The 25,982-nt window shown below is 37.6% G+C and overlaps 2 protein-coding genes across 3 annotated transcripts in view; one reads left to right on the top strand and one right to left on the bottom strand.

Annotated features, from left to right (window-relative positions):
• The first annotated feature begins 3,490 nt into the window (after window positions 1-3,490).
• Window positions 3,491-11,300, top strand: LOC145775646 (ciliary microtubule-associated protein 3-like). Of its 2 annotated transcripts, none has more exons than XM_082586973.1 (6): window positions 3,491-3,624; window positions 8,132-8,283; window positions 8,579-8,668; window positions 8,919-9,061; window positions 9,349-9,466; window positions 10,376-11,300. In XM_082586973.1, the coding sequence occupies exons 1-6, from the start codon at window positions 3,555-3,557 to the stop codon at window positions 10,442-10,444; spliced, it is 642 nt and encodes a 213-aa protein (XP_082443099.1). In that variant the 5' UTR covers window positions 3,491-3,554; the 3' UTR covers window positions 10,445-11,300. The 2 variants fall into 2 exon arrangements, with proteins under 2 accessions (XP_082443099.1, XP_082443100.1); XM_082586974.1 differs by lacking the exon at window positions 3,491-3,624 and adding an exon at window positions 5,407-5,553.
• Window positions 11,301-18,512: 7,212 nt separating this feature from the next.
• The window catches only part of LOC145775806 (TNF receptor-associated factor 6-like), a 39,968-nt gene continuing 32,498 nt past the window's right edge, over window positions 18,513-25,982 (bottom strand). Inside the window, exons 12-13 of the mRNA XM_082587176.1 lie at window positions 25,351-25,528; window positions 18,513-21,907 (exon numbers count right to left, since the gene is read on the bottom strand). Of these exons, the coding sequence (XP_082443302.1) occupies window positions 21,692-21,907; window positions 25,351-25,528 (394 nt within the window). The 3' untranslated portion in view covers window positions 18,513-21,691. The remainder of the gene's footprint in view (window positions 21,908-25,350; window positions 25,529-25,982) is intronic.

The following is a 25,982-nucleotide window of genomic DNA, read 5'->3' on the forward strand; positions in this document are numbered from 1 at the left end:
ATTCCAATATAGCAAAATCATTCAACAAGTCCTAAAAACTCAAAAATACTGTAATTGTCTCAGGCTATATTAGACAAGTTCCATGATTTCAGTACATGTAATTAGTATCATATCCAAAACAAAAAATACTTGAGCATTTCTGTACTGAAAAAGTGACAGTAACGACTTCTTGCTAAGTATTTTAACAATATTTCAATACTTTTTACTATTTTCTGAACTCTTAAAATATCACGCTAAACAAGATTATATATACAACTAAAATTGTACCAGTTCAACATGATCAGCCTACACATAACAGTCACTGCTTGCTTGTGTCATAAATTGACAAGATGTCAGCAAATGCATAGAATACCTTCTGTATGACTAACCTAACCTGATCAATCAATTGCTTATTAAAACATGCCGTACACGTACCCAAATATTCACATTAAAACACCCAGACTAACACTGAAATTAAAACACTAACACTGAAATAAACTAAAATATTCATTCATACCCATGAGGGGGCCCAATCGAAATATGAAAATACCGCTAATATAAAAAAAATAGGCTATATTATACAAAATCGACCTGAGCATGCAAATTAAAACATTTTGTCGGGCCCTTTGAACTAAAAAAATTGAAAATTTTGTAGTTTTGAAAAAGGGCATACCCATGAGGGGGCCCAATTAAAATATGAAACCACAACCGGTAATATAAAAAACAATAATTTATGCAAAATCGACCTGAGCACGCAAATTTTAACATTTTGCCGGGCCCCCTGAACTCAAAACATTAAAAATTCTGTAGTTTTAAAAAAGGGCATACCCATGAGGGGGCCCAATTAAAATATGAAACCACAACCAGTAATATAAAAAACAATATTTTATGCAAAATCGACCTGAGCACGCAAATTTAAACATTTTGTCGGGCCCTTTTGAAAAAGGGCATACCCAAGAGGGGGCCCAATTAAAATATGAAACCACAACCGGTAATATAAAAAACAATAATTTATGCAAAATCGACCTGAGCACGCAAATTTTAACATTTTGTCGGGCCCCCTGAACTCAAAACATTAAAAATTCTGTAGTTTTAAAAAAGGGCATACCCATGAGGGGGCCCTATCAACATACGGAACTAATATAAAAACAATATTTTATGCAAAATTGTTGAAATCAACTTTAACGCGTGAATTTAGATATTTTGTCGGGCCCCCTTGAACTCACCGGGCCCCGGTGCAATGCACCGGTTGTCCCCCCCTCTTGTGGGCCCTGCTTACAGGCTGGGTCAATCAGTCAAGTTTATTTCGACATAGCTGTGTTGTATTTAAGTGGTCATAGTTGTAGGAATTCATGTTATTGAGCAAGGAAATTGTTTGTGCTGAAGTAGCCTACAGGTAGGCCTATATTATGTTTCATGAAACTTGACATGATCATACTGAGGATGCTGTATTAGCGAAATCGATTTGTGATTACAAAAATGAGGCTGGTAAACTGTTTGTTGCGTTGAGGAACAGGACTGATTTGATGTTTCATGAAATATTAAAAAGAAACAAACAAAAACGTTCATTCTGACAATAACCTTGATCAGTTTTAAAGTGCCTGAAATGTTGGATGCTAACAGATGGCATCGGCTACAAGCTTAGATTTGAACTAGGCTATAAATTGATTTAATGTGAAATGACATCTGTGTGTTTTCATGCTGATACACAAACATCAGTGTGTGGATTTGTTTCTTAAAAATCTATATATATCTTTAAACAAGGCTTCTAATGTTTTTGTAGAATAGCTGATAGCGTTAGTTGCTACTTTTTCCTTCAGGAGAGCCTACTAAGTAAATGCATTTTTCACTTGTTTGTTTGAAAATTGTTCATTTAACTACACATTTTACTTTAATATGTCATAGATATTATAGAAATGAAACAAAATTTACAATATACCAGTAGTCATTGTGTTTGACGTTTCATAATAAAATATGCATTTTGGAAGAATACTTTCATGAAATAGGCTAGTTAATTTGTTTAATGGCAATATGTAGCCTAGCCTACCACTAAATATTTTACAACTAAGCTTTTAAATTCAACAAATGCAAAGTTATGAATATGAAAACAGGCAGTGTTTGTAATCATCAAATAGTTGTAGGGCTAAGCAGTATTTTATAGCCTACATTATTATGAAGCAACATTTTTTACTGTAACATATGTTCAAATTTTAAGTTGGCAAATATAAAAGCATGTTTAAAGCTGTTTTCTTGCTGAAAACGTTGATGTAGAAAAATGTTACCATGCTGTAAACAAAATTATTGGAACTGATGTACAAGTATCTGCTCTGATCATAAATGATATGACATGAATAAATGTCAAAGTTTGGAGTTGACCAAGATATATAGGGTGAAGTGTATGATCAGTAAAGCAAATATAAAGTAGTCTCACGTTATATATACTTTTAATCGATATCACTATATGACGTCATGGTATTTTTGACCAGAGCGGAGACTTGTATACCATCTCCAAATTATCTTTCATGAATATATTGTGATATGATGACCAGAGTACATTGTTATCACAAGTTAATAAACAGAAAGCATCAATTAAGCTGTCCTCGACATTAAGGCGCGAACATAACGGCGCAGACAAAACGGCGCCAAAGTCAACGTAACAAGCTCAGAACCTTTTTCTTATTTTTTTCACATGTTTTGGTCAATTCCTCTTTGTCATGAGTTGCCAAGGGTGGTGGGGGGACTTGTATACCAGCTCCAAAAATCCTTATTCACACATAAACTTTCGTTATGGTTGCAGAGCATTATCGTTTTATACATTGACTTTGGTGTCGTTTTGTCTGCGCCGTTTTGCCTCTGCGCCATTTTGTCTCTGCGCCGTTTTTTTCTGCGCCGTTTTGTCTCGCGCCGTTTTATTTGCGCCTTAATGTCCTGCTTCGTCAATTATCATAAGCATTGAAAAACTTTTCTTTTTGAACTGCATTAATCATGCCACAAAGATTGGCTTCCTTGCCTTCCTGTCCACTTAATCTGAATCTTCAGCCACCTGGTGTAAGCCTGGATATGACAAACAAACATCATGCTTAACCTTAAATGTAGGCTAGTTGAGTTCCATATTTGTTTTAAAGGTTAGCCATTATTTTGAGATGAATCTTTTCATTGGGATCAGCTTCTTCTCTTCTCTCGTTTGACTTGTAGTAGCTTAGATTGGCAATGCCTCATCGTGCAGCCATGATACGGTAGTTGGGTCCAGTTTTCGAATACCAATGATTCCACTTGGGGGCCGTAAGATGGGGCATTCGTGGAGTATGTGTTGCATTGTTTGTTCTACCGCTCCGCAGACACATATCGGCGTATTATGCAACCCCCACCTAAATAGATTAGCTCCAGTGCAGCCAACGTCACATCTGATCCTGTTCAATGTGACCCATGCCTTTCTTGAGAGGCCTGCTCCAGGAATCAGCTGATTGGGATCAGCTATAACACTATAAAGATATTTTTTATCGTTGCACTCAGTTCATGTATGGAGAACTTAGGAATCAAATAGAAACATAGATGTAGTGTATTTGCTGTGGTAGATGATGTTTAAGTCTCTGGAACACAATCTCTCAGATCAAATTCATTTTGGACAAGACGATGACTCAGAAGGTTGGAAGTTTTTTTTTAACGTTTATGTGGAAGTTTGATTATATTAACTAATGTCATTTTTTTACATATTAGCATAAACTAAAGAGAGGTCTGTGGTATGAAATATTAGCTATGAAAGGTATAACATAGGCTAATGCAGAGAAAATATCTGATGCATTTGGTTCAAATTGACTGACTAAAGAATACAATTCAAAAGAAATAGCAAACTGAAAGCAAGAATATGCAAAATAAACAGATTTTGAGGCTTGTGAATTTTGGATGTTGCATTTCAGTTGTTATGTTCTATGCTGGTAACTACTGCAGAATAAAATATTGTTGTTAGTTTGTGTTGTACTTTGTACACTTAGGCTATATAATATGGTTTGTATTGCAAACTTTGTGAACTTAAGTTGTCATATCTCAAGTTATGTATGACTGTAGAAGAGTTTTGTTGACATAGAAAAAAAGAGAATCTTTATGTTGCACTTAAAGAGGCATTAACTGTCTTATGTCATACAGCATTCCCACGATGGACCTTAAATTGACTTTCTGGCATCATAGCTTAGACGTAGATGCTCTTTTACATTCAGCTGCATGTCTGAAAGTTTGTTAACCTAATTAGATCCACTATTTTGCTGATAGTTCTCTGCAGACTTGCTGTTGTGAGGACAGGTGATGCAGTATCTTACATAGTGTCTTAAGTTCATGAAAGAAGGTCTTCAACCATTCGGTTACAGTTAAGTGTAGTCTTGTAAATGCAAATAGTATAGTTGCTTTGGTAGGCTACAATATTGGGCCTGCTTCACATGGTACCAATACATAGACTATTATGAAAGTCTTTTAAAAGTACAGTAAGTTAGTCTTCTTCTCCCCAGTCGGTCGGAGTAGGTCCGTACCGGAGGCTGCACCACCAGGTGAGGTACAAAACCATGGAGAGTATGATGATTATATTCAGTGAGATGAAATGTACACTGTGGACACTTAAAGTGAAACTAGTTGCATTATTATGTAGGCTAGTTGAATATAGGCGATTTGTCTTTAAATACTGTATATTATTTGTTCTTGTTCATCATATTCACAATGGATGCTCTCTTGTTTTTCTTAATATGGACATGGCATGAAAGCAAACATTCACAAAATTCAAAGAAAATGAAGGGGTGTACCAACAAACATCTATAGGATTGGCCCATGATACAAGGGAAGGATCCACAGAGGATTCAAACTGATATGAATGAATCACCAAGTAAGTGAATAAAAAAAATAACAATAATCTCTCAAGTACATGTAGCTCCACACGAATTGAAATTTGTATGATTTTTGACTCTTTTTTTTCTTCAAAAGTAATGTCTAAAAAGACATTCTTTTAGATGATGATGTTTTTTTAAACATTACTTTTGAAGAAATAAAAAAGAGTCAAAAGTTATATGTAAATTTTACTTTGTATGGATGGAGCTACATGCACTTGAGAGGTTACTGTTATTTTTTTATTCACTTGGTGATTTCATGTCAACAAAATCAGAGGTTAACTCTCAGAACGCTACTTCAATTAGTGCAGACCAAACAGGTTTGTGGGAAATTAGCCAGTAAAATGCAATGTTGATTTACATAACCGATATATATATATCTTACTTTTTGGCTTTGTCATCAACTAGATTTTACTTTTTAAGTCATCTAACTTCATAATAATAGGCTACTATTCATGTCATTCCAGTTCGGCCAGCTCATTCTACACCAATAGCACAGCTGTACCTACCATGTGGTAGCAGTTTGTCCACATACTACTGTTGGCCTTCTACTTTCATGAAGATATAGCTACAATTGCTAAACTTTGTATTTTATGGCATCATATTAGGATACTAAGGTGATCATAATTTCCTCATGTAATTTAGCATCATTGTCATTTGCACAGAAGGTTTTCTCTATCACTTGCAACAATCATGTACATGAATTGTAAGTATCTCAGGAAATGCATGTTTTGCTACTAACCTTCACTTAGAAGACTAACAACTTAATTAAATGGCAATAAGTTGCTGTTTAGTAGTTACATGTTTCATTATCCTCATCTCAACTTGGCTTTGTCCCCTCTAGTTGGATGGCCGATTCTTTCCTTGTAGCGATTTTCTTTACTTCTATTCTCCATATTGTTCCATCGCATCTTCTTTCTTCAGTCCGACTTTGTCTGCCTCATTCATCACCTGTTCCTTCCATGTTCTTTTTTCTATTGTCCCTGTTTCTTCTCCCCACCTACCTTCAAAGTCAATGCCTTTCAAAGAACACTTCCTTCTTCCCTTCTTAGTATGTACATGCATATACCATCTTACCCCATTTTCCATTGCAAGTCGGTTTATGGTCTCCTTCATTTCTAGCAAGGGGAGAGTGGGGTAAGATGAGCATTATTTAAGTTGCTTTTGCAAAAAACGGATTGCTTTTGAAAGGGTTGACTTAAAGCACCAGTAAATTAGCTATATGTTGGTTTGAGTTTGATCACCGTGTGATTTATGTATTTTATATAGTATTTGTATGCATATTGCTCAGCTTACCCTGACAAAAAATTATGGGGTAAGAATCAATGACCTTCGAAGGTAAGTTGAGCAACTCCATTAAGTTAAAGCATTCTTTGCCAGTCTTTTTCGAACTGCGAGGCATTACACAAAACATAACACTATATTTTTTTATTTTATCCATTGAAACTCAAAACTCAAATTTAACGGTTCAATTTTTTTGAATTAAGTTGAGCAACTGCTCCATCTTACCTACTTCAATTGCACACTTTACTACATCTTGTATTTGCTAACAAAAATAAACATATTTCGAAAACTACAAGACGAACTAATATCTAATTTTTTTATTGAATATTCTTACCTATTATACCTACCAAAACAACAAAACAAATTTGATTTACATAGTGTAGCAGTAAAATCATTCAGTTTCTTGCAACCGAAAAAAAGTTGGATTTCTTGACATAAACAGAATAATTGCATGTCATTGTAAAATGCAATTCTTACTGGCCGTAACCAACATATTGACTGAAGTAGCATTGTGGGTAATATATTCCAGGCAAAAAATTCTGCCAATTAGTTTTTCCAAAAACAGTGGTTGTTCATCTTACCCCATTGCACACTTTACCCAGTTTTCTCTATCCATCTAGATTCTAGAAAGATTATTATCGACATTAGTCTTTTTCTCCCTGTTTGTTTTCACCCACACATTGTTCTCACCATTGGACCTTTTCGTTTTTCTCAGAATAACTTTCCCTTATTATCCATGGGTCGCACCCTTGCAATATTGCAAGCCGCACAATACTCAGATAGACTTTTCCCTTTATTTTTAATGAAAATTTTTCTTCCGTATAGCATTTCTCCACATTCCATGAACTTTACCCAACCCAGCCTTGCCCTTCTTGTCACAGCTGCTTCGCATCCACCGCTTCCATTTATCTGATCACCCAAATAACAGACCCACATGTTTAAATTTGTTTATTATCATAGCCCCACTTTTGCGGTTTGTGAAGCCACATTTAGTTTTAGCAAGCACGATTAAAAAAAAACTTCTTCTGGAAGGGTAGCTAGACTATACATTTAATTCATCGGTTGAAAATGTTCTGAGAATGCGTTAACTAAAATAAGATCTTCTGTAGAGGTTATTGTATCAATAGAACAGTAGCAATGGAATGAAACTATTTTCCAGACCCAGACAGCTTGTTGTCTATAGCCTTCATGGACCCCCTAATACTAGTCCGCGTACCCCTTGGGGGTCCACGGACCCCAGTTCAAGAACCCCTGAGCTAGAACAACAACATTAACTTTATTTCGCATTCATTGCGAAAACACATAGTAGACAACGTCCTTACAGATGCAACACAGCAGATAAGTGGATGCAGTGAAATACTGCACTGTGCAATGAACTGTTCTTAATGTGTGTCTTCCTAATAAGGCGACCAGCGAACGGAATGGCCCGTTTCGGTGAGTCCGATCCCTATTCGGTGATTTTTTCAATTTTTTTCTAAATTATCGGGTACCGTAGCCTAATTATCATTGCCGTTTTAGGGTTAGGGGTTAGGAGTTAGGGGTTAGAGGTTAGGAACTCACCGAATCGGACTCACCGAATAGTAGCAGACCCACCAGCGAAGGTAGCCTGCAGTGGTTATGTGGTTTTGTTTATAATATTTTGAGTCGTTCAATTTACTGTTTTTTACAATTCTTTCAAACGTTCTGATGTTTCTTACGTTATTCTTGTTATTCTTATTTGCCATTACTGTGGCTCCAACTTAATGAAACCACATCTTGGTTAGGTAACCTATCTAACACCCTGAAGGTTGTAGATAGGCTACCTATTCAAATCTACTTGTATCATTGTATGTACGGTATATCCACGCCCCCGATTATTACAGTAAAACAACTATCGTTGCTGCAGTTTTCATACTGATTGGTGGGCGATGTTGCATCTCGTTTTGTCGTTTGTTTAGTTTGTTTGTTTGGCAATCTTGATAAAGCGCCTTCATTATCTATTTTATTTACTATTTATTTAGTTGATGACCCCAACAAGAAGTCCATATCTTTTGGCACGACTTTAGATCGTGGTTTGTTTCCTCACATCTGCGCTCCCGATCGCACCGGGAATGAACTGTACCCTCTTCGTGGAGCACCACAAAGAGGTCCCGGATGTTACAACAATGCTGAAGTATGAAGGGTGTTTTCTTTCTTTTTTAACTTCACGAGTCTACTACAAATCAAAGTGAAATATTCCTTAAAAGGATGCATTTTATTGCATCATTCATCAATAACAAGCGGAATTTTGTAAATAAACATTTTTTAAGTTACTGAACGAATTCTTTGTGGGATACTGAATTTAAAAAATACGCTGTTTTCATTTGCTAAAGATTTTACCAATATCTGTATTTGCAATTGAACTCAAATCTGTGGTAGCCTAAGTAGGTCGAAAAGTCGTCGAAACTCACTTTTGTTTCTGTGCTTAGGTCAGCAGCTTCACTTACAACCTAGACCACTGGGTCTGCAGTAACAGAGGTTACACCTACGGATCACGAACTGACAGAAGATTTAGAAAGGTCTGCTTTGGATTGATCAAGTCCGTTTTCCGCTAACTTGTCTAGCTTGTCGATTTTAATTCTGTGATATCTGCATTGCTATTATTTGTTTGGCCTTTTTCTCTGCTTAGTTTGATGATATTTGATATAGAAATGAATAGCAAAAATACCAAGTAAAACAAACAACGAATTTTCACATCCATTATCCATGATCCATTAACTTTTCATGGCGCAAGTGATCATCTTCTTTTACTACTTTTTCAATTTGCAGGAGCACCATACAGTAACCCCTGGTCCTGCAACGTATCAAAAAAAGTGGCTGGAAAAGTCTCGACCTAAACCCGCGAATAAACCTTTTGAAACTTCAACGATGAGGTTTAAACAGTTAGTCCAAGATCCCATGCTGACGCCTGGGTAAATGGTCTTTTTCTTTTAAATTGTTGATGGATGTCACTTTCTACAAGTTAGATTTCAGTGCTCTTCGGGGTCTTGTTAAACAATGACTTGTACGTAATCAATATAGCCTACTAACGGACATTTCATCACAACAAATGTTCCAAGAATAAACTGGCTACCAATATATTGATACAAATGTCACACGTAGCATGATATTGGAATAAAGTTTCAACAAAAATAAAGATTTATGCGAATAAAGTTTCAACAATAATAGTTTTAACTTTTTGATTTATTTTCCCCGCTAGACCAGGCATTTATGAGCACGACGTTGAAAGGAACCGCCAGGTGAGATGGCCCCAGCAGTTTGGCTCACCGATGCAACCTATCCAACCGAACGTTGAAAAGCGCACACTGAAAACAGAGGTAACTGAACTGCTGTTACTAATTAGCTGATGTGAATGTGTCAGAAATTGATTCTGCACGTAGGCTATGTAGTCAGTGGCGTAGCCAAGGGGGGGGTTTTGGGGGTTACAACCCCCCCCTTTGGCACGCGTGTGACGTCACTATATTGAGAATGATGCTTTCAGTTTAAAAAAAAATTGCCTAATTTTAAACAAAATTGCATTAAAAGAGCGAGTTTTGCCAATACCAAACATTCAAACATCTCAGCCAGGAATTAGCAACAAGAAAATACAGAGACTTAGCTTTTTTTCCGAAAAATGCCGAAGAAAACATGATCTTATCCTTTTGCTATGCTACTGGACAGCACCATTTTACAGGAATATTCATACCCACATTTTTGTTGAAAATGCTCTCAGAATGCACCAAATTCAAAGTAATTTTTCAAAATTTTCTGGGGGAGGCCCCCCAGACCCCCGCCGTTGGGTGGTCAAAACCCCCCCCTTTCAAAATTCCTGGCTACGCTACTGTATGTAGTATATACTAGCCTAGTAGCCTATATACATTAGGGTGGGTCAAAATTTGGACTTTTTCTCCGATTTCATTGCTGCAAACTTTCTTGCAAATAGTCATAAAACGACATTCCTGAAAGTTTGAGCTTGATCTGACATCGTCTTAATTTCTAAAAATTCCGATTTATCTACCTGAAGCGATTTTTTCGAGGTATTAAAATGCATTGTTTTTAATAGGGAGTTGTTTTCACGAGATTTGAAAACGTCATAACTTACTTAATTCTTATTGTAAAAACATGATTTATGCGTCAACAGATTCAATATATTTAGGAGAATCCAATTCATCGTGTATATTGACTCTAACTTGTATTAATTTGTGCTGTTTATTAAAATATTCTTAACTTTTTACTTTATTTTTCAGCTTTTGGGCGACAAAGAATTCCGAAAATTCAGAAACAGAGTTGCATATTTTCGTTTATATTTTGAATAAACTATCAATCTCTTAATATATAAATACTTTTTACACGCTTAAGCGGACTTAGGCTACAAGTCATTCACAACATCACTTCACTACTCTATGTGCTTTTCAGTCGCCATTCAGTAATAATCAATTTAGAAGGACGTTTTATTCTTTCTGAGTTCGTCACATAGTAGGCCTACTTATAGATTTCTTAAAAATATGGCTTTAAGAATGTATACAACTATAAAATCTTGTGCTCCAAGTTTAATGTTTGCGAACAAACTCCACGAGATGCTGTTTCGTAAATCTGTAACACGTCAACTTCTTAGCTATCCCAGTGATGAATGATGCGACCACCTTGTAGGCTAAATTACTCGAGGCTTGTGTTTTGCCATGACCCGTCATGCCAACAGTGTTCTCCTTGTTTACTTGCGCTGAGTGTTTGTTTACCTTGCTGTGCTAATTCCAACAGATTATCATCTCAATATTGTAGGTCATAAATCTCAATTCAACGGTGGGATGTGAATGTTATTGTTAAGTTTCACATGTTTTAAGTAGGCTACTCACTGCACAGTATGTGCACTTATGTCGACTGCCAAAATCCTAACCCTACACCAATGCACCCTGCACTCTGGGCTATCGTTAACTAATTTGCTTAAAACTTATATCAAAAGTTATTCAACTCAGAGACGAATTAGCCTGCAATGTCATTTATCAGTTTTTAATGGCATTGCGCACTCGTCTATTGAGTTACTCAAGTTTAGTTACAAAAATAAGTTAGAGTTCAGAAGTATGCTTTTGTAATTGACACATATTGTTATTGCGACCTTTTGTGCGTTCTTAATATTTCTCTGGCTTGTTTTCTAGCGATATAAAAAACACAAATTTTTAAAACATTTGTTTGATGATTCGGTATTTCATTTCACTTGAGGCAAGACGACTGAATTACAACAGGTTGTCGGCAGCAGTGGCCGAGTGGTTAGCGCGTTGGGCTCGCAGTCGAGAGCCTGCATGTTCGACTCCAGCCACCCGCACTTGCTGTTGTTTCTCTGGGCAAGAAACTTTACGATAATTGCCTCTACCCAGTGATCGATTTCGAGTAATGGGTAGTACCAAATTTAAGTCATAAGTAGAGTAGACAACCGGAAACAGACATTGCCGTCAGCTGCAGCGTGGGTCAGGTGTGCGTCGGAAGGCGTACACCGATGCATAGCGCTCAAGTCCGCTTTCCCGCAATGCAGGATAAAGATAATAAAACAAAACAGGAATATTAAAGGAGTTTTTTCTCCGTACGGTACCATTCTTGTTTAATTAGCCTACATCGATTTTACACACCGTAGTAATTTATAGTAGGTCATTTGTTCTTTTTGTTGTACGATTGAAGTTTATAGAAATTTGAGAATGTTTCTATCCAATTTATCAAGGAACCAACTAAACTCGGCGTCATCACTCCAACTTACTATAGCCTACAAACAAAAAAATAACTTTTGCGGTTTTCTTAAAAGTAAACTGGGCTGAGACGAATGCCAACAGCAGTAGCGCATCCAGCATGGGGCTAAAGGGGCTCAAGCCTCCCCCAAACCCGCCACAAAAAATGAAGTTTTTGACTTTTGTATATTCCCGATTTATACCTTTTGGTTACAGGTTAGATATGAATAAGACACAACAATACAACAGGGCTGAGCATTATGACAATATATATTTTACATAATTACAAATAGTTTTAACAGTGGAACGTTTTCGGCTTAACTTTAAGCCCTCATCAGGAATCTAAAAATAATTAAAAAATGCAATAAATTTCAACTTCTTGAAGGTAAATTTACATTAAGAATAGGCAACTACATAAAAACTACAAAAAAGTTTGCACCACAGGAAACGTGATACATCAAGTAAATGCTGAGGAGAATGGACGCGCCTCCAGCAAATAATTGTTTGTTTAAATTTGGGTTGTAGCATAGCAGTGCTTCCTGAATTTTGGTGTCAAATTGGGATTTGCCCATGCGTAAAATTTTAAATGAGTCAGCAGAGAATTTTTGATCTGGGCAAAAAGAACACTCCATGATATGGTCTTTGGTGGCACTTTTCTTTAAGTCTCTAAAATTCAGATGCTCCTGTACGCTCGTGATCATGTGGCACAGAACACAAGGGTCGACTTGCCTTCGCTGAGCACCCCCAACATTGGGAGCTCTCGCATGAAAGGCAACGTCGACCAACGGGTGTGAGGACTATAGCGACCCTTCCCCGCAGTCAAATGTCTGGTGGACACAGGGGGGCCGGAACGATTTTTGACTGGTGGGAGTGGCAGGATTATGAAAAAAGGGCACTTTTGTTTACTGAAAGGCCAAACTTTTTTAAAGTTTTAAGATAAGATATAGCGATAATGCTCATCTATCAGCTCACAATTGAGTAATGATAGCCTACAAGTGTCCGGTATACAAAGAAGGGCGTCATGCTGTGTCATACTGATGTAACCTACTGAATTACAGAATTTTGTGCCGTGAATATTATTTTGAGGCAAAAATGAAAGATTATAATTAGGCTAAAAGCGAATAGCAGAAATTGTTATCTTGCAATTTGTGCAGTAGCTTACATGACCTTAAAAGGGCACCATTGCCCCTCCATCTACAGACAACTTGAAGGTGAGGAGAGCATTCGCCCCCCGCTTCCGGCGCCCCTCGGTGGACATACCGATGTACTGTACGTCAATGCCGAATCACACGGACATGTACAGTAAAATTGTATACGACATTTAAGCAGAGAGACGAAGGCGTCTGAGACTTTAATTGAAAATACGAACTAATTTTGAATGTTTTGTAAGTAAGAAAAATGTCCACATCAAATTTACTGTTCACAAAATTAGTGTTTTGTTTCAAACTGTTTTCGAGCTAGTTGTTGTTTTCGCACTTATTTGTGTTGGCAAACGGAAAGCTAATTCTATTTTGTCATACATGACGAAAAAGTCGAGATCTATAGAAGATTGCGAGAGTGGACGTAGGGATGAGAGTGCTGATGGTTCTAATAGCATGGGGTTCACTAGGTCAACTTCTAATCTGATTGAGAGAACGAATCCTGATGTATCGGCAACCGGTGGGTTGTGGGCCATGAGTGCCTTTAAATCATAGGTGTACGAGCCAGGGGTGCAGGAGGTGCAACTGCACCCCCAATCTGTCGAGAATTTGGGCAAGATTTCATACCTATCTACCCTACTTAGTACTTGGTTTTCAAAAAGAGAATTTTCGGAAGATGGCTTGCTAAAAAAAGTTATAAAAGTGAACGTATAAATTCCTGCTTGCTGGAGAAGGCGGCTTTTACCTTGTTTAGTAGCCTACAGTCCTTGACAAAATTTGATAAATTTGATAATGGGGAAGTACATATCAAAATGATGGAGATGGAGAAAAGGAGAAGGACCCGAAAACCTGTGCCTATGGTAGGGGTCTATTTATAGCTGTGATGTCCATTTCCTTCTGGGAACAGTGGCGTAGGAGCATATGCTGCCGCCCTGGCTTTCGTTCAAAATGCCGCCCTAAGTAGACTGCAGCAACTTTTGAAATAGTTTCATGTTCAAGCAATCTTTTCAATCAAAAATAATTACAAATAATGTGCCGCGTCTCAGAAGTTCTATACTGCTTGAGAAAGAAGCTTCACTGCCTCTGCGTTAAGGCCAAAAATAAAAGACAAAAAATGGACAACAAATGTATTAGGCAAGTAAAAGATCAATAGCCGCCTCAAAATTGAACTTTTCAAGCTTTCGGCGAAGCAAAATCAGCGATAATATCTTCAAAATCAAGATTTTGAACGTAGTCTCTTTCTATAGAAAGAATCGATAGAGCTGATAGCCGATCATCATTCATGGTAGAACGTAAAAACGACTTTTTAGCGGTTGCTCTATCCTTAAATTTTTCAAGGTGTGCTAGCTGTCTCTTTGTAAATCATTTTCTTGTTTTACTTTTTATTTATTTTTGCATTACTTCATTTCTCGTGCTGTGTGCACTGTGCAGCCTCATTTTGCCGCCCCTTGCAGCCTGCCGCCCCTGGCACAGAGCCAGAACCACCAGGTGGCTGCTACGCCACTGTCTGGGACTAGAAGTTTTGATATTTATATTTTCATTTACAAATTCCCGGGCAACATATACCTCCAGGGAATGGAAATGGACATAGCAACAGCCCAGCAAGCTGCACTTGGAACTACTGTAGGCTATTTCCACTTTAAGAAATAGAAATCACAGTATGAGGAAAAGTTCTTTAACATTTGGAATGATGTTCATAAAGCTTTCAAATACACAGCGAGCGAGACTCAAGTAGGCTACCGGTATTTCTTTACATCGTCAATCCAAATTTTCAAAAAGGATGCAAGCATTGTGTGGTGAAAATACAGCTATAAAACAGAAGATGAACAAACTGACATGGAAAGAGCACTTGTTGATGTATAGGGGAGACTCGGGTAAGTTGGCCCAGCAAAATGAAAAATTGAATTTGTGAGCTAATAAAAAAACATATGTTAAAGCGAATGCTATTGAAGAGTAGAGAATTCATCACTCTAGAAGTGGACATATTCTTGCATCAAACAAACATTCTTAGGTATATAATTTTTCAAGTTTTCCGAAAAAAATAAAATGGACCATCTTGCCTTCCTGTGCGGGTAATTTGGCCCACCATGGAAGGTAAGTTGGCCACGTGGGCAACATGTCCATCTACGGTATATGAAACACTTAAACAGTGGAAAGTTCTCTTTCTCCCCAATTTTATTTTCTTTCTAATTATTTCTTGGTTTTATAAAGGCATACATACCGTACATAATTTATTCTATGTATGCATTCATGCATGGTTTATAATATAATCTATTATTAGGCTATAATGCTGTATTTTACCTAAGTAAACTTTTTTTTACGAGTAGCCTACACCAAATAAGCTTTCGAAAATAACAAAGGTTGTATCAAACATCATGTAGTTGGAACGGCATGCCTTTATTCCTAACGATCTGGTCACCTTAACGATACTGATAGGTAGGACCTTGTTTGCAATAGGCTACAAATCCCATTTTTGCATGGGTAGCCTACCAATATCGGAGCATTTTTTAATCTATCTCCAAAACGAGGTACGTTTTAGACCGTCGTTTGAGAAGTGGTTGATAGACCTACACATTTCCGCGATTGGTTTTCTTGATTACTTACTAATATTCTATTATTACCATATGGGTTAGGAATAAGTTGTCGCAATTTGTGGCATAAAAACGATGTTAGGAAGTGTATTATTGATCGTTTAAAGCCGATGTAAAGCCGCGATTTATTTGCTGTGGATACTTGATGATAGGCTACTTTAATCTTGCAAAAATGAGTCATCGTATTAATTAGTCCATTATCATTCTATGTAATACCTCATGAAGGCAAGTTGGCCATGGTGGCCAACGTACCCACCCACGAAATGGGCCAACTTTCCTGCATGGCAACCATATTGTAAAAACTAAAATTTTTGTCAAACTATCGAGCTTCTAACAACGGTTTCACCGTCAAAGTGAGCCTTAATAACCACTTTAGCGCTGCACTCACTAAATAATAACCTTTCTTATATAGTAAGAAAAAACTCACTCGACATCTAAAAAATTCTAAAATCCAAAAATTTCAAAAATCATAATTTTTCATACAAAAATCGTCCTCACATGTTTATACTGCTTGCTAGAGCCTCCCAACTTGGTGATAAGGTAGTTTCAACAGCACTTTCTCAGTATGCGTACGATACGTAACAATAACTATTGTAGTAACAAAATTATTTAGAGTGGGCCAACTTGCCTATTGGGCCAACTTACCTGAGTCTCCCCTACCATGATACGATTGACATGTTCACTGCAGAATTATCTGAAAGATTTACAAACAAAAGTTTGAAGATACTGCTTACTCTTGCAGATGTAGTGCTGAGAAATAATGCCAACGAACAATAAAGCTTGAAGTTGATATCTTGATTGTACACCGTGGAACAGGATTTCCTGGAATCGGAATATCAACTTTTTCACCATTTTACTCGCAACAAAGAAATCAAAACTGCTGTAGCTACAATGTACAAAATTCCTAATTTCAAATGGATTAGATAAAACTATGCCCCACTTTGCAATAGCTGCAAAAATTCTAGCAACAGTTCCTGCAACTTCATGTTCAGCTGAGAGTTTTTTTTCCGGATTTAGACCACTGACATATCTGAGATTTAGACATATCTGAGACATATCTGAGATCAACAACGGGCCAAACACGACTGTCAAACTTAGATTAAGGTCAAGCGGCGCTGGTTCGACTCTCGGGGTGTGCGTTTGAGCAACGCACGTTAAGGACTGCTCTCCATTCAACGGCATCTAATGGATAGAATAATTTCCCGGCAACAAAACTTCAAAAATCGGAAACTTCACTCTGTTAATCTCGGTGACCGGGCCTACGTTAGTGATTTAAAGCTTCTACAGTCTACAAGTATGCGACACTGCCAGGATTAAGCTCTTCAAGAAGCTTTCCCAGTCCGAGGATAAAGATTCAATCAATCAATCAACCAACAACAAATAAAGTGGATGTCAATCGTATTGTAGATATATTTGGACAACAATGTGGGCGAAACAAATACTTCTTTTAACTTTGTTTATATATACCACAAAGTCTACCACTGTATTTAATCTACTAATCAATACTTTTTAGATTAGTTTTGCAGTTTTAGAGCCATGTTTTAGAGCTAGGTAGTAGCCTACTGCATTCTACTGGTTCGTTAGTGTATTGTCAATTACTTCCTTCAATTGTCTTTTGATAAATTTGTTGTTTTGCAAATTTGCATAATGGTATGCTTTTTCTTACATGTGTACTTTGATTTAGGCGCGGTTGATTATATTTGGGCAAAAATTCTTTCGCACCCCCAAAAAATATGCTTCCCGTACACCTATGCTTTAAATACAGTATTAATCAAAGGGATGGGCATTGGCCTACTGTCACTATTGTCGCAAATCACTCGGCCAACATTTCTAAATTAGCCCCCCCCTAAATTTTTTTCTGGGTGCGCTACTGGCCAACAGCAAGCACGCGACGGTTGGGAACCACAACGCAGTAGGCCTGAAATATGCCAACGTGTTGGAACACAATAGTGCCAGGTTCGATTCCTTGGCAATTTCAAATGGTTGCTTGCGGGCACTGTTTGTGACAAACCAGGTAAACTGTTGTAGGAAATGAAACCCAGTTGTTTAAGCGCATGAAGAAATGATAAGATCAAGTGGCGTTAGTTCAACTCTCGATGTGATTGCTTGCTTCAGTTCAGTTTGTTTTTATGTCTGACCATCACAACGAAAAAAAAAAATGACAAATATAGCAGAGGTCTAGAAAAAGGTAGAAGCGACACTTCACTCTGTTAATCTCGGTGATGGGGCTCTATGGGCCCTGCGTCAGTGATTCAAAACTCCTACATACTACAAGTATGTAAAACTGCTAGGACTCACAGAAGCTTTCTCAGTCCGAGGATAAAGATTCCAAAGTTTCAGGAACTCAACAGAAAGCAGCCTCAAGTCAAACCAAAGAGCCACATCAAAGAACAACTAACTGACTTCAATACTATTCGTCATAGCACATGACTAGGAAAGTGTGTTCCAAAAGCTAGTGCAATTCGCGATTACCACAGCGAACCCGCAGCATCAGGCCAAAACAGGTCGTTAATATCTACTGTAGGCCTACGTTGTGAAACACCTCAACCTGAGCTCACATTCAATTTGAAGTTACTGAGGCAAACCTCACAATCCAAGTCATAAAAAGTACAAAAATGTAAATCAGTCAAAAATTAACCTTCCAAAACGGAGAATAAACAATAACGGATCACACTTTGCATCCATTACATTGATAACTCATCGAGAGCATATCAATATTCCAGTTATGTTGCTTTCAAGATGCTCTGGTCATCGAGTGCAATCTATGATGATGAATTCCTCAACGTTGTGTTTTATGAATGGTACGCACTTCTTACCTCCTAGCCGCTGTGGAAAGGCAAAGCATGCGATACTGTAGAAGTGTAGGTTACTATTTTATACACAGGCACTCAAAGAATGCGTGTAGGCTAAATGTCACCACAACTGCAAATATCCCATCAGAACGGCAGTTTATTGCACAGCATATAGTACAGAGACGTAAAAAGACACTTTAAGTTGGATATGATTGAACATAATAGACCCAAGCGATAATGCTGATTGAACTGACAGAGAAACCAATACAAGTGAAAGCTATGTATGTAGTAGAGAGCTATGTAGCTAAAGCTACATAGCTAAAGCTACAGCTAAAGGTAAAGCTAAAGCTATGTAGTAGAGAGCAATGAACACGCAAAACAAGCTGCAGCTATCGGAGGTTTAAAATGTTGTCGGTGTCTCCGATAGCCTACTTCCCATTAAAAGTTGTTGTATTGATTTTAGATGCACAACTCGTGTAGATACGACTTTTGCTGCCTGGGTGGGCAGGCTATGACACGTTTGAAGTTTGACCTGGTTGCGATGATTCGCAATGCCTGTTTTGGGATCAATTATGTGTCTATGAGATTTAATCGTTGACTTTCATATTTTGCGGATGGCGCTGTCAATAGCTGAACAATTTATTTCTAAATCAATTACAAACAGTGCACTACGACAAGATCCAAGAAGATTGAAAAGTTTAACAATACAGTTCAACTTATAACTTTCTTATAGCAAAGTTATATTTTCATGTCATTTTACTAGACATTGAAAACACAACTTTATAGGAATGTGTTAGCAAGTTAAATGACGATGTTGAAGGTAATTCGACGTTTTCTTGTACAGTTGTAAAAATAGCTCGGAAACGAAATGGGGCTTTTTATAGTGTTTGTAGGCTATGTCTAGCAACGCAACAAAAATCGACTTCTGTCTTCCAAAAAGGATAAACTAATAAAAACAGAATGTAACGAATCAAAACGACTTGAAAAGTGTGGTACCATTCGCCAATGTCAAAAGCCTACTACGCAAATTACCAAAAAACGTTAAAACAACAGTATCGGTACATCAATGTTAGGTTTAAGAAACCAGGAAATTAATCTAGTCAGCATTTTTTTTTGCAACAGGCCACACAAATTTTATGAGCATTTTGGCAAGTACGTAAGAGTACAGCATGACGTGATTAACTGACTATATCAGAGTAAAACTTTCAAAGTATCAAACTAAGATCACTATGACTACAGTCTCCCTGGATTATGTAAATCATTAGTATTTGTTGGCAAGGTAGGCATCCAGGTTAGTAATATCAGTTCAAGAAACAAATCATTATGTCTTCTTCATATAAACCCGGATTTGGTTTGACAATGTTTTACTATCTTCTTTTACAACTCCGATAGGTAAAATAAGGTATATTAAGAGATATCGAAACTCTTTGGTTTCTATCGTATTATTTCATGTCAACAAATTTACCAAAAATATTCTACTGTAGTAGAGTCATCATTTATTCAATCAACCCATGAAAGGTATTTATCAAATTTTGATTGAAATGTAAAAATGCTGCTTTATAAAACATGTCCTTTTCTGAGATGAAAACAAAGATACTTAACATTGTGGTCACATTCTCAACAGAGCACAATAGGAACAGCTTCACTAATACACAGCCAGTATCACGCAGGCACTTCTCACACAAAAGTGAAACGGTCCTTCGAGGTTTCATGAATAATTGAAACAATGGGATAGTATCAGGCCAACCCATCCGCAGTAATTTGCTAACAGCAACTCACAGGCGTGTAAAGATTAACTGCGGAAATTTGATTACGGTTGAAATTCCGACATAAGGCAAATCAGGTTGGACAGAGTGAATTTAAAATCTTCTTAAAAAAAAAAAGTTGCAAATCATTAAGCCATGTGCTATGCTATGGTTATCAATCGTTTTGTATGGTTTGAATTGCAACGCCACTTCGTGTTCTCAGGTTCCTTTCGCGGGAGGTAGATGAGGTGTTGTTCTGATTGGAGGGTTTAGACACATACCATTCGCTAAGTTTGAGATGGTAATTGTGCGAAAACTACCAGCAGATGCTGTGAACTCATAGTGAACAGATTCTAGGACTGTACGAAACGAACATGCAGCTCCTTGACTTGGTATCGTTGGAATCACGTTTCGTGAGGAATTTCCCTTTTTTAATGTTAAGAGGATTTGTTAAAAACAAAATCTATTTCTACACCAAACTCTTTTGCAATGAGTTCGAATTATTTCTCTAAAGAATTTTGTTTCGAACAGACCTGGTTAGCTCAACCGGAACGTCTGCAGACGTTAAAACAATGTAAAAAACTGAGTGGGTAGCAACAGCACGGAAAAAGAATAAGGTCAGTACACATTTGAGATGTAAGTAAGACAAACAAATGCAAAAAAAAAAGATTGCACGTGAGAGGGATCGAACTAGTTTCCATTGCAACGCAAAAATTTGGCAACGACAATAAAATGCGGTTTCATTCACCGTGGTGAAGTTTTTGCGTCTGTATGTCAGAGTGAATTTACTTTGGGTTCAAAGCATAAAGGCACAGGATTATAGTGGTGGTGTACAACTGCATATACATTATACAATGATGCATATAGCTTCAAAGCTGCCTTTTGTACATCGTTTCAACATCCCACGACGTTGAAAAGGTATAAAAACGGTAACTTTTGCGGCTGGTGAGAGCTCATGCCCACCACACAAAATCATTAATCGTTCACATTAGATAACATGATATTTCAAAAGTACGCGGCTGTCATATGTGTTAAGTATCACTGATTGGGTTTGGCACAGCTTTTTTAGATCAGTGACAATCACCGTGCACTTTACTTTATAAAATAAATAAATATCCTATTCACATCAATTGGTCACTTGGTCAGCCGCTTTCTCAGCTAGCAAAATCGGTCTTTTTATATTCCTGTAACGTACACATACGTTACATCAACAACAAAAAGATTAATGTTTTGCTAGCTGGGTGCGTATCGACCTAAAAAAAGAACAAATGGTGAAAAGAATTTCTCAACTATGGATGGAAGCAAAATAACAATAAAAACAAAAACACGTTAAACCGACGAAGGAGTGCGGAGCGATACTACAGGAATGGTGCTTTCGTCATCAAATCGTCATAATCTCACTTTTCAACTTGCAACTTATAAAAAATTAGGCAAAACTTTCAAATTTTAAATGTTCTTTTCAGAACAAATGCAAAAAAAAGTTAAAATAAAAAGCAGAATTGAATGAAATACTTTAAAAATCAATACGGAAATGACAGTTGCAATTCATTAAACGTTTAATAAACATAAAAATAACCTGAAGTCACTTTGAGGTTGCATCGTACACCTTGACCTGAGCTTTGATAACCAAGGTATTTGCTTTTACGAAACCTTCGGATTCTATCATTTTTAATGGGCAAAAATCGATGTATCCGTAACCTTTCTGATTCCGTTCCGTCGATGGTTTACGGAAAGCCATCAGATTGGAGCGAGCTTCTAGAGTTTCAGAGATATGAGACCGCTGTGAGGCCAGCTCACGCTGTAAAATAGAATTTTTTTATATCACATGGGATCGAATATGCTTCAATTGAGAATTGTGCATACATTAATAAAATAAAAAGTCAATATAAATCAGGTACACAAATGCAAAAACACGTCTGGTAATGGTAAACTGATACGCATGTAAGCATAATGTAGTGTTGTTGATTGATAAGCATGTGATAAGCGTTTAACAATATCATACAGTCTTTGTTGCAATGACTTGTACTAGTCAATCAACAAAAATCAAACACAAGCTCTGTCAAATCTGGTCAACAACAACATACACAAAACGAACAAAAGCAGTAAAAAAAAAGTTATTGCAAATTAACCCGTTAAGTGCGTAATTAAATTTCCGAAACTCTCCTTACTGTGCGTATTTAATTTGATCCCTCGCAGTATTTTTCGTCGCAGTATTGCTTGCTAGGATATTGGGGAACCCCCATGACGCAGCACAATACGCTTTTGTTCGATTTCCTTTTGTGTCTATTGCTTTACTTTTTCATCGACTATTGCAGAGAAGTCTCCGGCTGGACTATTGTTTTCTGGTGTAATCGCATTACTCTCAAGTGATAATACCCTTCACCATTGTGAAATTATTCAACTAGTTGTTTATTATGAAGAAAAAATACATCAATTCACAGAACAGAATAATTTCTAAGCATTTATAGGACACTAAACAAAGTACACGTAAGTTTAGTTTGGAAATATTCAAACTGTATCATTTTCTGACGCTTGTCCTGACATTAGCAGCAACACAAAACCCTAATTGTTTTGTTGACTATATGTTACAAAATATGTTTTCGAACACAACAAAATATTTCTGAAACTGCTTGCACCATTACATCAAAATGACTTCACACTGTCTAAACGCGTATGATGTGGTTCGAATTTTATACACCGGAAGGAAGCCATTTCAGAAAAAAAAAACAACATTTAGGACGAAATCTTCTTATTCTTGCAATTGTGGTTATACTGTAAGTTTAGGTGAGTGCAGAAACTACCTAATATTGTAATAGAGTGATTTAGGGATTAATGATTTCCATCTGGCTGCAATCGTTGTTGTAGTGTAAATAATGCATCTATGTTTCTTCACACGTCATAATTGCGCCTTCCAGACAAAGCGAATAGAGGAAAGCGAAATTAAATGCGCCATGAATAGCTGCGATTACGAAAACGACAATTGTCGTCTTACGCACAGCAAGAGCGACTGTCTCGGACGACAATTGTCGTTATACGCACTTAACAGGTTAAGGCAAATCTTGGCTTAATAGACATTATTCAAAAGCCAAATTAAAGATGCTGCCTAATTGAGATTTTTTTTCACGTAAACGTAAAGGGGAGTAATACTGGAATCCAAACATCGATGAGAAGATAAGGTTCTCATCACACAGCCTGCGGCTATCAAGAGAGTAAGGTGACCAGTTCCTTCCTCTCGATCGCCTTTGCTTCAGCAACTACGCCAACCAAAATTATTACACCCTGGTCGTGTTTGCAGTGTTTTTCAACAACCAGCTGACACCGGGAGTCAAAACAGGGTTGCATGATTGGAAAGCGAGCGCATTAACCGCTGCCTTATCACATCGATTTTCATAACTCTACTTTGAAACCAGCGCATCACACAAGCCGGACAATGTTTTGTGGTAACAGAGACAGCGTAGTAGGCTAGTGATGTAACAGTGCAACAGAATGGAAGGAACGTACATGGCGTGGCTATTGACGTACGTAGCCAAAAGGAGTTTTAACCCAGACAGCAAATCAGTCGTTTTAACGTCTGCAGACATTGAATCAATGTAAAAATAGACTGATTTGCTGTCTGGGAAATAATTTGATAGTACTATAAAGCAAGATAACTTTAGATTGAAATCAACGCAAAAACAACGTTTGCAAAGCATGTAACATTTCAAGCACGGGTAAACAGCAACATAGCAATCGGTATGTATATCAATTATTGCCATGTGTTTGGGCCAACGTTCATACCATGGTTGGTATATGCAGAAGAAGCAATAAAGACGAGATGCACGATTTGAAGCAGGTGTCAGACTAAATTATCATCCATCTCGTGAACGAGCTACCCTCGATGTCATGATTGATGAGCCGATGTTGGGCTAGTTGGAACGTCACAGGTCAGGAGTTCAGGTGCCAACTGATTTCTGTAATTCTAATTGCCAAAATGCGGGAACAGGTCTTTTAGGCGCTGACAATTAGGCGCTGGTCTAATAGGCGCGCACACTGTGGTGTCTGGATATTTAGGTGCGGAGCACTGTGGCGCCCGGTCATTTAGGTGCTCCGTGAGTGAAGCTGCTTAAACCGGCAATGCTTTTCACACAAAATGTTATAAAAATATATTGTATTATTGTTTTATTTGCTTAAGCTTCCGAACATTATTGGAAGTAATCCTACGGAAGTATACGTACGTCCACTTTACGTTACATACGTCCTGTTTAATATAACATTTTGTGTGAAAAAGCATAATTGCCGGTTTAAGCAACTTCACTCACTGAAGCCATGACCAACAACGCACACGCATTAACAAAACAATATATTTTTCTGTTCAATATAATATTTTGTGAGAAAAGCATTGCCCTACACCCCTACCCGCCAAGCTGATACAATCTGCAGACTTTACTAGGAATAGCACCTAAATGACCGGGCGCCACAGTGCTCCGCACCTAAATATCCAGACGCCACAGTGTGCGCGCCTATTTGACCAGCGCCTAATTGTCAGCGCCTAAAAGACGTGGACCCCAAAATGCGGTACATTTTTTGTCCATTGGATACTTAGCCAGGTCGGACATTCGACACTTAGCGTTAAAAAGATGACAAAATGTGGGAGTTTTTATTTAGACTCAAAAAAAAAAAAATCACTCACGCATGTTCTGGTGGTTTGTTTTGTCTTAATTATCTTTAAACAGAGGGGCATAAACACTAAACAGCCACGTGATACCACATCAATCCTTTGGTTTGGTTTTGGGCCAGAATAAAATGGGGCGTCCTTTATTGCCGCATATAATTGCCAGTGAATGGTTCATGCCGCATAATAGGACAAGCCGCCTGAGAAAACATTGGTTTATTCTGAACCTTTGCTTATTCGTGATGCATCCGCGAGTCTCAACACACGTCATCGCACGTCAGTGCAAAGCCGGGCAAAACAATTCGACACCAAAGATATCTAGGCTAGGCATTGCAACGACTGGTAGATAGTCTGGCCGTACAGAACAACCGAACAACAACGCCTGCAGACATTACATCACTGTAAACAAGAGATTTGCTGGCTGAAATAATGTAACTTATTTAAATAATGAATCAAACGAAACTCAAGCAAAAAACAAGTTGATACCAACGATACGCAACTGGCCGATTGTCCTCTGTAGCAGAGATTGGAGCGCTGCGCGCCAAGCTAATAATTTAGCAAAAGGATGAACGAAAACTTTACCAACTTACTTGGTTAATAATAGTGAGAGTGATAGAACCTTGGAATGGCCAATTCAATACGTCATCGTATTCTCCTTTCATGATGTGAACAAACAGAGACAGATGAGTGCCTTGCGCATTTTCCACCCCGTTTAAGTTCGCTCGAATGCACATGCGGTAACCTTGGGGGCTTGTATAGAATCCGGGACTAGAAAGGAATTGAACATTTCAGAAGCAAGTAACAGTCTATGGTGAATTTATGTGAAACTGTAAGCTGGTTATGAAAATATTTCAAGGCCAGCTTTCCGAGCAAGTCTAGTTTAGATCAAAGTATGTAAAACTACTAGCCGCATCGCCACACTACAGTAGAAGTGTAAACTTTTTTTGTAATTTACAAACTTTGCTACTTTTTATCGGTCATATAAGAGCAGTAAAGTCAACTTATAAGCAATCTAAGGTCTTTTGTAAAAAGCAAACCTGACATATAAGGCGTAAAAAATATCAAATTGAAAATTAACCCTTCTAGTGAGGCAGAAAAAGCGGAACTTCGCGTCCCGTAATGAAACGTTCCTAGCTTCAATCAAACAGATGTTCTTTGTACGAATTCACTCATAATAGGTCGGCTGCATAGCCGAGTGGTGAGAGCCCTGGAACGGCAATCG

This window comes from Aplidium turbinatum, chromosome 8, assembly GCF_918807975.1.
Source record: "Aplidium turbinatum chromosome 8, kaAplTurb1.1, whole genome shotgun sequence".
NCBI lineage: Eukaryota > Metazoa > Chordata > Ascidiacea > Aplousobranchia > Polyclinidae > Aplidium > Aplidium turbinatum.